This window comes from Corvus hawaiiensis, chromosome 4 (genome assembly GCF_020740725.1).
Source record: "Corvus hawaiiensis isolate bCorHaw1 chromosome 4, bCorHaw1.pri.cur, whole genome shotgun sequence".
Lineage (NCBI taxonomy): Eukaryota > Metazoa > Chordata > Aves > Passeriformes > Corvidae > Corvus > Corvus hawaiiensis.
Window position 1 is genome coordinate 76,162,173 of NC_063216.1, and position 13,555 is coordinate 76,175,727.

The 13,555-nt window shown below is 42.8% G+C and overlaps 1 protein-coding gene across 3 annotated transcripts in view; it reads left to right on the forward strand.

The window, feature by feature from the left end:
• The window catches only part of SFMBT2 (Scm like with four mbt domains 2), a 105,660-nt gene that overhangs the window by 33,837 nt on the left and 58,268 nt on the right, over positions 1–13,555 (forward strand). For 2 of the 3 annotated variants that reach the window (XM_048300992.1, XM_048300991.1), the window contains exon 5: positions 10,709–10,797. In XM_048300992.1, the coding sequence (XP_048156949.1) occupies positions 10,709–10,797 (89 nt within the window). Of the gene's footprint in view, positions 1–10,708; positions 10,798–13,555 lie in introns of those variants that run through there. The other variant, XM_048300993.1, reaches the window with a different exon arrangement.

Below are 13,555 nucleotides of genomic sequence, written 5' to 3' on the forward strand. Positions count from 1 at the left end.
TATTGTCTCAACATCTGGGTGTGAGCAGTGAGATTTGTTGAGAATCATGGCCAAATCCTTAAATTAGACCTTACAAGTCCAGCTTTGCTATTTGTACCTCACTAACTCAAGCACAGTGGCTCCAGCCTCCCCCAGAGTTTTCAGAGTTTTCCAGCAAAGAATCCCTTTGCCTCTTGCCTCTGAGATGCATTTTTGTGTTGGGGGTCTCAGGCTGAAACTGGTAATGGCTTGCTTTTTTCTTTAAAATCACTTATTTTGGAAAAAAAGTTGGAAAAAATTTGGAACACACTGCCCAGAGAAGCTCTGGCTGCCTCATCCCTGGAAATGTTCAGGTCTAGGCTGGGATGGGGCTTTGAGCCACCTGGTCTAGTGGAAGGTGTCCCTGCCCACAACAGGGGGTTGGAACAAGAAGATCCCTAAGGTCCCTTCCACTCCAAACCATTTTATGATTCCAAAAACACTCCCCCAAAACTTCAGTCCTTTTTTTTTTTTTTTTAGTTGGTGTTTCTTCTGTTGTGTATTAAACAATATACTAAACTTGTAAGCATCATCACCATTCATTCTCCTCTTTCTGTAGAGTACAGAAAATGAAAAAAATAGTCCAAACCCAAAATCAGAAGGGATTTCTTGGACATCACATCCCTTTATTTGTCTTCTGTGTTTTGATGCCTTTATTTGTAGTGGATATTTGCTGTAGTCTGTTGGCACTAGGAGGGAAAAAAACCCATAATTTTGCAGTTGAACTGGTTTATGCAGTGTAAGAACATTGTGCTGCTGTAAATTTGTTGGGTTTTACGGAGCTGTCTCCAAAGAATATCCTTCAGAAAGCGACCATGGGGTTTGGGAGTGAGAAAAGGCACTTAGCATGGGGGATAATTGGATGGAGTTTGGAGGTGTGAGGTCAGAGCCCTGGGCAGGATATTTATTCTGCAGCAACATCCCCGGACAGAATGACCCATAAATTTTAGGTGTTGTTATGCCACAAAGTCTGTCTGGGGCTGGTCTGTGAGATCTCAAAGACACATGACATGGAGCTGCCTCTTCTGTCCGTTGCCAGGGCAAGCCAAGGGGAGGATGTTTGGTGTTCAGGAAAGCTCCAGATTTTCTTTCTTCCACTTTGTGGCATCAATGACACCCGGGGCAATGCAATTTTATGTGAAAGACTCCAATTCATACCCGCTGTTGGCATGGGCCAGTGTGTGCCCGGTGCTGCCCTGAAATACTCAGGTCTGAACCAAGCTGGTGGCTGGCTTGCAATAGTTCTGGCTGTGGTTAGGAATTCTGACTTGGATGGGGATTTATCTAGGAATTTAGCATTTTGCTTTGTAGACATATTTTTTTTCCTCTTTCTGCATTTCTGGTGTGGAACTAGTACACAAGGAGCTGTGGACTGCTACAGGAAGGCTTTACCAGGGTGACGCTGGGCAAGCAGCACAAATATCCTCCCCCACGGCTTTCAAAACTTTTAAATAGGGATTTTACAATCTTTGTTACATTTGTCTGTGCATTTCTGTCTACCTGCAGCAGCAAATCTCTTTTCCTCCATAGATGACTAAATATTCTCTTGGTTTTCACGCAGAGAGACTACCATTTGGAAGGAAGTAACTGTGCAAATGCCTGCTAAGTGAAGTTTTGTGCAGAGAGCCTGGTGTATGTACTTGTGTCTCATATGGGTGAATTCATAACCTTCTCACGCAGTCACACCCTGAGCTCTGTGGTCTGGTTTTGCTTGTGAGCACTTTGGTTAAGATGCTGATTTTCCCTGGATAACAGCGCTCTTTCAATTTTATTGTTACTAATTTTTTATGTCTATGGATAAAAATCGATGTAGAAATTACAATCACAATACCAGGTCCCCCCTCTTTCCCCTGATTTGAACTGCTGATTTGAAAGGGCCTTCATTAAGACTCCTGGGTCTGGAGATTGGGAGCTCTCAGTGCCCATGATCCATCTCTTCTGAGCCCTGGGCATGGTGCTTAATGCACACGGACGGAAAAAATAATCAGGAAATGTGCGTGGAGGCTTGGGGTTAAGTGCCAGGAGCTGCAGAGTTTGGATGCTCATTTTCACAGTGAGCCATCACCCTAATGGACATTGATACTAATGATGGGGGAACCCCTATGGTTATGTGGTGTGTGCAGAGTTTTCAAAATCCAGGCCTTGCCTGGCTCTCAGAAATGCCTTTCAGGAACTCTGTGTACACATCCAAGATCATTTAAAGTCAGCTAATCCTGATTTGTTTCTAAGACCGTTGTTGACAGCAATGAAATTCAGTTAGCTTGTACCTAGAATTGAATTGGGCAGAGAGCAGTGCTACTGCTGTGTTTAAGGAGCATGCAGTTTCTGTTTAGGTAAGAAGTTTTGGAGGAGCACAAACCACTCGCTCTGGGTGAAACACTCTGACTTTGTAGTTATGCCTCAGGTTTTCTCCTAATTTATCACAGAGGTAACTGAGACTAAAATCAGCCCATTTTTGCCACGCTGGATTGTGTAGCAAAATCAGAATAATCAGCCTTCATTTGTGCCTGCAGATACAAGAGAGCAGATAAGTGACCCACTGAAAAATGGTCACGTCAGGAAGATATTTTTGCATTCCCTTCCCAGTTCGTGGTGGTGTTAGTGAGGGTGGCTTTTGGTACTAATCGAGGTGACAACGTTGCAGAATCGTCTTCCAGGTGAAATCAATGTAAAAACATCTTAAAAATAGATAAATAATTGCAGAATCATTTGGGTTGGAAAAGACCTCCAAGATCATTGAGCCCAACCGTTAACCTGGGCTATAAATATGTGGCAAAGGCTCTAAACAGCCGAATGCTTCATCCTTGAATTCCACCCTGTTGAGGCTGGATGGCCACACGTGACTTCTTGTTATGCTGAGGGACCAGCTGAATGAATTGGTTGCATCCCTGCAAAGTGAAGGATGGGAAGAGATTAATTCCCCTCTCTTGCCATGTCCTACCCGTATCTCTCTCCCCTCTTCCCCCATTCCCATATCCCGAGGGAGAGCAGTGTTGTGCCTGGATGATTCCAGGCTGGGTGGTGCTGATCACACTTGAGTGAAGTCCTGAAGCAAAGGGAGGTGACAAGTGCAAGTGGAGCTGATAAATTTGCTGCTATTCGTTATCTGTGTAATCTGATTGCAATTGATAAGTAACACCACCAAGACAGAGTCGCTTCCCATTATCAGCACCCCTCTCCTTTTTATCCTCTTTTTTTAGATTTTAAATAACTTCAGTGCAAGCCAAGTATTGACTTTGACTGAAGGGAGATAATTAATCACAGTACTTATGAGTAGATCATTTATTGCTGGATGGGTACCTGATGCTGTTGTGCTCAGGGAGTCAGGGCAGGCTGATCTGGGTTTGTGTCACTGTGCTGTTGGGATCTATGAGGCAAATTTCTCTTCTGATCTTGGGCAGTTTGACTTGGAAGCAGAAAGCCACCGCAGTGGGATCTCAGAAGAGTGTGTCTGTATATCCGTAATGTTGTGTTTGGGGTGAAGACAGCTGATCCTACTGCATGGGAGTGCCTCAGTATTTGGTGGTGACCCTTCTGCCAGGCAAAGTGTATTGTTCAGCTTCCTGAGCTGCAATGAGTTAATGGAGGGGATTTTTACAAAATTTTGCATAATTAAAAAAAAACCACCTCACTCTAATAGCATCCACCCACCCTGTCTGCACACACTGATGGTTTTCTCCCACAGCATCCACCTCTTCCACCCGTAGTTCCTGCAGCTGGGTTGGAGTTTGTAGCCAGTGCAAACTTCAAGAAATGAAAAAGCAACTCCCAAGCCACCCGCTACTCTTCTTATTGTTAAAAAGATAGCAGTTAATTAAGGACTACAGAAACCTGAGGGGAATAGTGTGTACGTCTGTGAAGGGCTCAAAGGATGTTAGGAAACGAAGTGTCCTGTGGACAGTGAGGCAGCTTTCTGCACATGAACTTTCTTATTTTGACCTAAAGAATATAAGTAGATAATTTCTGGAAACCCTGAATGGCAGCAGGAAGGATAAAAGTAGCATTGTACTGAAATTCAGTGTAGTTGAATAGAAAAAACTGTAAGGGAATTGTTCAGGTGAGAACCTAAAGTGTGTGTTCATGCCTTTCTCTGTTTGGTTTTTTTTTTTCCCTCTACTTTTTTAATCAAGGAGTGCTTTTTCATGCAGAGTTGGGCATGCAAGGATTAAGGTCTGTGTGTTGGCCCTTTCTTGGGTCAAGATGATAGAAACTGCAGCATAATCTTATCTTAGAAATGATTTCAGGATGGTTTAGGTAGCCTGAAAAAACAGAGGGCACCAAATCTCTTGAAGACAATTAAAAAAGCATGCAGAATATTCTTACTAAATTAAGTAGCTCATGTAGGCCAAACATTAATTTGAAGATTGCATTTATCCAGTTTTATTTTTTTAAAGGTGAGATAATTAAGAGCTGTAAGAGCAAGTAGATCAATCAACAGCTTAAAGGAGCATCTACTAAGGGAATACAAGAGCTACACATTGTCCTACAGACATCACGCTTCCTTCCAGCGTCTGTTCATTAGCCTGTTGTAAATTCACATGGATGGGGCCACAGAGTACTGCTGGTCCAGAAGTGTCTTTTAAGCACCTGTATTCTTTGATGGACAGTTGCTTATGACTTCTGGTTTCCATGAAAATCCTCTCTGTAGAATATTTTCCTTGAACACTTTATTTAAGGCAGGTGTATAGAAGGCAGTGCCTGAGCTCTGAAGTTGGGGCCTCATGATATTTGTGGCTGCACCACAAGAAGATCAGATCAGCAGTTCTTGATGAACTTTCTTTTCTTTTCTGGACTGAATTTGCATTGTTTTGTGATCCAGTTCAAACCACAGAACTCTGCTGCTGTGATAACAGAAGACTGTTTGAAGTTTTAAGTAAGAAGTTTGCTTGAAGATGTCTTTAGCCCCATTTGGCTTTTTTTCAGGGAGCCTACAAAAGAGTTCAAGGCAAATAGTAATTTTTATTAAAAAATGCTATTAAAGCACTAAGTAGATTCTTCTAAAATGTAGTTTTTATTTATTTTATTTTGGAAATACTTAATGGAGGATCTGGCTTTGTAGGGTATGCAGTGAAGTGTGTTCCCAGCCCTGAAGGTCTTGGGGAGGGTTCAGAAACAGCCTGAGCCTTTTGCTTAGGGACAGCACTCAACCCCCATCCTGTTTTCACATCCAGTCTGGTTCACAAGGATGTAAATAGTTCAGCAAGACGAATGAAAATGTGGGGATTCAACCGTTTCCTGTCAAAATGCTGTTTTATCAAAATGGAAATATTTTGTGAGAACATGTCAGTTTTGACAAATTGTTTTGATGGCTGAAGTCTAAACAAATTGTTTTAGCATTCTATGTTATTTTGATATAAAGACATCTCATTTCGACTCCCATCATTTAGACCTTTATAACATAGTTACAACATTTATATGTTAATATTTTCGTAACTTATAAATATTGCATCAAATGTGTGACAACTTTAAAATTAAAAGAAAATGTCAATATTGTAAGCTTTCTATAGTTTTGCAATATGCCGTTTAGCTTTTAAAAAACTGTATATCTTATCACAGAGTCACAGAATGGTTTGGGTTGGAAGGGACTTTAGAGATCATCTTTTTCCACCTCCCTGCCATGAGCAGGGACACTTTCCACTAGACCAGGTTTCTCCAACCCCTGTCCAGCCTTAGTTTTCCTGGATGGGTGACATGTAGCAGATCTCCACTACAATGTCACCTGTCCTTGCTGGATGGAGTGGCTGGAATTCCTTTGTGCTGCCCTTCACGTGCTCTCCTGCTGATCTGTGATCCTTCTCCAGGCTCTGGGCATCTCTTGCTGGCACCAGCAGCTTTAGTTCAGTGGATCTTAAATGTATTTCTAATACACCTATATATAAATTTTTGAACATCCTGAATTATTTGTTTAGAAAATGAATTTTTTAATGAGATCCTGGTATTTTAGTTTATTTCACAGTGGAGTGAGAAGAATTGCCTGGGTCCTGCCCAGCTATAATTCATCTTGTTAACTATTTTTGTTCATTCCAGTCCTAGGAAAGAGTTAAATTTTTAATGATAAAAATAGTTTCCACACTGCAAGTGTTGTCACTTAGCAGATTAATCTGAAAGATCTTAAACCATTTTATAAAGCTGTTTAAGATGCTGTTCTTCACGTATGAGAAAATTAAAACTCTGCTGTTTAGAGGTTGATGGGTTCCAGTGGGGATTCTCCTGTAGAGGTGTCGACAGGTTGCTGGTGATCCTGGGTTATTAAAAAAAAAAGAAACCCAACATGAAGAGTGTTTTGTTGGGTTTTTGTTGGTTTTTTTTTTAAAGTATAGGCAAAAATGAGCATAACTTGATATTACTGCTTGTTGGGCATGTGTATCCATGGGACACACTGAGGTGTTTCCCAGGAGTAGCTTATTTTTAGGTGCTGTATGCCTGTAAGTTATTTATGCTGCCATTCCTTTATTTTACCAAATGTAGCAGTTCAGATCCCTGAGTCTTTTTCTTGTCAATCAAGTGGGTGCCTTTGGGGGGGAAAAAGCAGTCATGAAAAGTAAAAAACAAACCACGTTCTTTCCATTGTCTTGTCGGTTTTTCACATTTCAAGGTTTTTCCTGCACTTTGCAGTGTCCTGTTCTTGAAAAAAAAGAAAAGAAAATGAGAATTCTCATGTAAACCCATGGCCTGAGAGGAGCAGCTCTCAGAAAAACAGCAACTACTAGAAAACTAGATAAAATCCCAAGAGTTGCTAATGTGATAATAGTATCTCATATTCATTGAATGGAGTGCCTGTGCCTCAGTGCTGTCATGGGACTGCAAATGTGCTTTTAATCTCTTATTTCTCTGGAGAGGCAGATAAATCTGAACCCATTATGTGCTGAGGCTGAGGTAGGACACAGAGATTTACAGGGTTGCAGGGAATGAAGCTGCTGTCCTGCCTCTCGGGCACTACTTCAGTGGGATTGGAGGGGATGGGCTGTGCTCCAGCATTTCTAGCTGCTCCTGGAATGGTTTTCATGGTCATCACGCACAGAGCAAGGGGAAAGGGCTTGGTTTGAGCAGCTCATGGGGAAAACCTGGTGTCCAGTGATAAATACAGGCCACAGCCTGGAGTCTCAGGACGCAGCTGGGAGAATGAGACCAACGAGTAAAAGTGAGGAAATGGCAGTGGGTTAGGAGGGGAGAGGCCTGAGAGTCAGAGAGGTTGTGGGCCAGGTGAATTGGGTAGAGCAAAGTGGGAGGAATTTGAGGGATATTGGATCAGATCCATTTTTTGGTGGAGTCCAGGCCTCTGCAAGGGGAGCTCAGTTTTATAACCTGAGTCTTAAGGTGGAATGGTCCTTTTTCTTTCTGATTTAAGAATTTGCTTTAATGTTTGCCAAACTAGAAGGTGCTCTCTGAAATAAATACTTTTTTCCATGGAAGGAGGCAGTGAGCTGCAGGGACCTGGTTTTTACTGTTGCAGGTGTGGATAATTTCACTGAGTTCTGTTAGGAGTGGCTCAGCCTTCACCAGCCCAGCCCTGAGCCTGGGAACTCAGGAACGGGTGCATCACTACAACTGCTCCTCAGGAATTGGGGAGGGAAATGTGGGATCTTTCACAGGTCTTTTTGTTGTGATCTGGATTCAGATGGGTTTTCCTGTGTGTGCAGTTACTCCTAAATGAACACAACCTGGAGCAGAGCTACTGGGGAAGTTCACTGGAGTCTTCTGGGAAAATGGATCTGTTGAAAGGTGAAGGAAGCATGGCTGTCTGAAACCCATGGACCACTCCTGACTCACTGAAATTATTTAAGGCAGGAAAAAATGTTTTGAAAATAGGAATTCTAGTGGAGTTTAGGTCACCATGGAGCAGGATCCTTTATCCTGGCCACCTTCCCTTCCCACCAGTGGTCCAGCTGCAAAAAACCAGCTGAGTTCTCCCAGCCTGTCTGCAGTAGGAGAGGTTCAGCAGAGCCTTTTCCTGTAGCTAACGAGGGAAAATGGGAAATAGTGATTGAAATTTCACTTCTTCAGTCCCCAGGTGCTGAGTGTGATATGCCAGAGGAGCGCCCACATTTCTGGAGAGGGATGCTCAGATTGGGCACCCATGCATTGCACTGACAGCTATTCTCATTTACCCAGCAGATTTTCCTTAGTTTGAATATATTTGTTTAACATTTTGCTTGGTCCTCAAAGGCTTTTGCAGATACTGTGATCATTCAGATTCTCTTCATTACTACTAAAAATTAATGTTTACATTGTGGTAACTTGAAGTGTAGAACTGAGAAGGCTGATTGTGCTCTGTAGGCACAGAGGAAGGTACAAATCCCTGTTTCTGCAACTTCCAGTGCAATTTATTGTCTCTCAGAGGTTTTCAGAGTCGTTTTGTCTATGCCACAACAGCGGAATAAAATAAAGGAAAACCCTAGAAATTAGATTTGTGCAGGAGGGATGGTTCTGAAACCAGCTAGAAACTGAGAATAGCTCATTTTTTTTTTTTCAACTGAGCCTGTTTAGTGTGAATACAGAGGTCACCTTGGCACTTAAGGATTTCGGAAGCCTCTAATCGAGATTTGAATGTGGAGGGAGGCATCAGTTTATTTAGATGTCAAACTGTGAGGTGCAAATCTTTTAAAAAGGACAAGGGATTTTTTTTCTCTCTGAAAGGCACTGGAAGGTAGACTGACTGACAGACAGCCAGATCTGTGAATCAGGCACTGTTACGACATCTCCAATGGTGCATCTGGAAGTGGAAGCCCCTGAAATCTGTTAATCTGTTGTCAACTTTGAAAATCCTATTCTCCTCCCACCTCCCCCGACTCCTGCCAGCTTTGAAAGTTCAAACTGTGTGCTTTTTATCACATTTGTCATTCCTTGGTAGTGAAGCTCTGGCATTCAGAATTTGGCTGACAGCTTTGTGGGAATGAGCGAAAATCGAGTTCAACTTGCACCTTTCAGTGCTGTTCTCAGGGAGAGGCAGAAGTCTGAACTAGAGGGACTCCAGCCTCATTCATTACCACAATTACTGTCCTCTCCCTGATGCCAAAATTCAGTTTGTGTTCTTTATCCTGATGTAGGTGGACAGGAACTGATGAGGTTACGCAGCAGGAGTGTTGAGAGAGAAAGTGTCATATCTAAACCATTTCTTCTCAGGCTGTTCTTTTGTCTTAAATAATGCAAAGGTCATAAATCTTCTGGAAATAATGCAAAATCAGTGCTGCAGAAGACTTAGAATGGTTCCAGGCAAGTTCAAGTGTTATTTTATGGAGGCTCGAAGTCCAGCACTGCAAGATTTGATAATTTTAAATACATTTAAATGCACTTTTAATGTAATTTAGATCTATAAACTGGATTTATAGCTCAAGCTGGGAGCACTGGCTTTTGAGGAAGGAGCACAACTCAGAAATGAGGTTGAGGTAAGGTGCACTGGGCATGGCTTGTGTCTTTATCCATGCCCAGTCATATGGATTGCCATGGGGTAATGGTCTTTACACCACGTATCCAGTTGTTTATTCAGAGGAAAGGTTTAAATTTTCAAATGCTCCTGATTTTTCCCTTCTATAGGTGTTTCTAAGGTAACGACATAACTGTATTCCTAATGATTCTGTCACATATAAGTAAGATCATTTTTGGGAGAAAACGAAGTTCCAGATGTAATTTAATTCTCATTTACAGGTGTAATTAAAGTCTGATTTCTGCATTTCTGATTGCAAATGCACAATGCATTTGAAGAGGCATCTCCGAAGCTGAGATTACCTGAATTATTGCCTTTATGTGTCCACTGATTTCAACCAGAACTGACCTGGAATGTGAATCCTAGAGGCAAAATTTATATATTTCAGTTCAAATGTTATAAAACTGTCTGGATGCATGTCCTAAAGTAACACAGGTTCACAGTGTTTAGGTCAGAAATTACTCAGTTTCTTCTAAATGAAACAGAAGTTCCTGATAAAGGAAAGACTCTTTCAATCTTTCTTCTTGCTAGTGTATTGACTCAGCAGCTGATATATGATGTTCTCAGGCTTGATTTTTCTACTTTGTTGGAAAAGCACCTGGAGTTTCTGGTCTCCTGTCAAGGAACTGAAAGTTTGCACAGCTTCTTTTTTTCCCAGAGGTCATTAGTGAACATACAAAAAGACTTTATAAATCACATCTGAGCCCAGGTGATAAGCAGGAAACGAGTGGTTACACAAGCAGTGGCCAATTCTGAATGGGAGAGATGGGGATGATAAGCCACGATGTTGTAAATCACTGTCAGTGGCTACAGTGGAGCAACACCTTCCCTTTTTTGGGGGATTTAACCGTGTGCACAGGTTGCCCAAAGAACTGGACAATAAACCAGCTTTTCTTCTGCTCTGAGTTGCAGTTGCATCCAAAACTTAAGAGCTGGTAAACCCCAAGGAGGTGTTTCTAAAATCATGGAATCACAGGATGGTTTGGGTGGGAAGGAGCTTAAAGATTGTCTCATGCCACCCCCTCCCAAGGCAGGGACACCTTCCACCATCCCAGGCTGCTCCAAGCCCCGTCCAGCCTGGCCTTGGACACTTCCAGAGATGGGGCAGCCCCAGCGTCTCTGGGCACCCTGTGCCAGGGCCTCATCCCTCTAATAATGAAAAATTTCTTCTTACTAAATACACCAAATCCATTGCGTGATACACACGTGGTGAGTCAATGCAGTCTGCTGTGCTAAGCATTTCTTTTCTTCCCTCCCCTTCCCCAGCAATCAAAGAGAAATACATGGACTGGACAGAGTTTCTCATCCAGGATCTGACCGGCGCCAGGACGGCCCCTGCGAATTTGCTGGAAGGTGTATGTATTAGATTGCAGTTCCTCTCCTCCTCGGTGTGTGTGCTCCCAGCCTGCAGAGCCGTGTGCTTGCTGTGTCTGTGTGCCAGCCCTGGGACCTGACCCAGCCCCACCCCAAAATCCATGGCACCAGTGCCTGGACTCTGCTTCTGACCCAGTCACGGGGAGTTTGTTTTGCCTTTTAGTTCTTAAGAAAATTGGGTGCTCAAAAAAGGCTGGGTGGGGAAGGAGAACATCCATACGGAGGAGAACTCAGCCCTTCAGTGCCCCAATAGATCCATCAAACTGGTGACCTGAGCTGCCAACTCAGCCCTGCCCCATCCCTAGAAGCGTCCAAGGCCAGGTTGGATGGGTTTTGGAGCAATCTGGTCTAGTGGACGGTGTCCCTGCCTGTGGCATGGGGTTGGAACTGGATGATCTTTAAGGTCCCTTCCAACCCAAACCATCCTGTAATTCTGTGGCACAGGCTGGGGAGGGGGTTTAGTAGGTTGATGGGGAGCACCGTCAACTTTATCTCTGTATGGAAAGAGCTCCCCCAAGGACATTCCCTCTACCTAAATCCAGCAGTCACATTTAGCGGGGAAGTTGTTGGGTGAGGTGGCCTCAGAGGAGCAGAAGGGTCCATTGTTTAGATGCACCCATTCAGCCAAGAGGCCAGTCTGTGCAGCAGATCCACAGGGTGACTTGCACCCAGGGACAGCCTCTGTGTGCCTTGAGATCCTGGATAAAAATCCCACGGCTTCACCTTGAAACCATGGGCAGCTTTTCCATCAGGGCCTGTCCTGCTCTCATGTGGATGCTGTGGGGTCATTTGGAGAGGACACAGATGGTCCTGCAGGAGCCCCTCATTCTTTGTCCCTCTGCATTTAGGCTGAGAGTGAGGGCATACAGAAGCTGACCTTTGTGAAAGTGCTCATGTTGGCCTGTGGGAAGCCACTGTGCATCCAGGCACCATTTTTGATCTTTTTGTCTGTGGTCACTTCCACCAGCCACAGCTGCATCCTTTTTCCACATGCCCATGCCTAACAGGGAGAATTAATATTGTACCATTAGGGTTTTTTTTCCTCCCCAATCTGAGGGATGAACAGCCTTTGCAGATCCCAGATAATCCACTTCCTTGGGCCTGCTGCATCCCCATTCCTGGACCACTCCCAGGTGGCATATGCAGAAATCTGATGGTGTCCAACCTCCATCTCTGGTGTGTGCCAAACCTCTCCTTTCTGCAGGCAGGGAAGAGAGGCAGCCCTAGGCAGAAAAGCAGAGAGAGAAAACATTGTGTTGTCTTGAAACAGTTTCTGACCCTTTTCTGGTGTTTTATGTGCTCAGTGCTGTCTGTGTCGTGCAATGTATGTTGGCCCCTGTTGACAGATTTGCTGTTCTTGAGTGCTGCAGATTGTTGTTAGACTGCTAAATCAATATGTAGTGCTACTTTTTAAATCTTTTTTTAACATGCCAGCTACGCATGTGAAGGGTTCTTGCATTATGGTAAATGTTAATATTTCATGCAAGCCGATTATTAATCCTAGCCATTCAGTTCTCGTGGGGTAAGTGACAGCCCATTGGCTTAAAATTTAGCACACAAATCAGAGAAGCACTATTCACTTTGATACAGCCAGGGATTTATTATAATAAGTTAAATCATTACACCATAGTTTCATATTAAAGAATATTTTGTTGCAATGAAGCAGTTGTATGAGAGGGGAAAAAAATACACATTAAAGTGGATTTCTGTTGTATTATTAAATTCTGACACTGCATTTTGCCATGAAATAATATTTGAAGAGATTATACAGATGCTTGCAGCTTGCACTGTAGAAAAGTAGCTTATAATGAATGGCAAATATATTGTTCTGAGAAATATCTATTAATCATAAAGCTGTTTAAAAGTGTACATGTGATAAGCTTTTAGTTAATTTTAATTGCATTTTTTTACCATATTCTCATTCTCTTGCCTGCATTTTTGGATTAAGAGAGATGTGTGAAAATCAGTTGCATCTCAAAATTCGAATATTTTCGATATTTGGTAGGAAAATAACTTATTGAAAAATAAGGCTTTCTACTTATTTTGTTTTGTAGCCACTGCTAGAAAGAACCATCCTGGACTGACTCTTGATTTACAGAATTAATATTTTTAAAAGTAACATGAAATGTTTATATGGTTTAATTAAGTAAAAGTGGGACAAACACACAGGAAAAAAAGAAGTTCTTGTTTTTAATGTGTTTTGCCTTTGCTTAGCATTTCCATTGGGGACCAATGCTTCCAAGTCTTGGGGTCATTTTAATATGCTGCACTTAAAGCCCCGAAATCGAGACACTGCATAAGAATTCAAACTTGTATTTAATTAAAAAAAAAGAAATCTAACCATTATGTTAAAGCTTGAGAGCACAGAGATGCTCACAGTCACAAAACAAAAACACTGAGCCCCAAAGTGGTTGTTTTGCAGAGCACCTCATGGTTTTTTAATGGCAGTGCTTGGCAGCTTTGCAGGTGGGAAGTTAGACACGTGTGTGAGTGGCTGCAGAGTGGGATCCCAGAAAATAACCACATATAAGTAAATAACCTCGGTCACTGGGATTTCTTGGGCATGGTGTCTTGACCCAACAAATCCTGTGTGCCTTGGGCTTGGATCCAAACCTGCTGTTGTCTTTGAGCTTTGGAATAACCCCCACAGACTCATGCATCCATGACTGGGGGGGGGTAATTTTCTCTCCACGCCAGTGAGAATGAGATAAAGCCTTGGGTGGAAGAGATCAGTACACA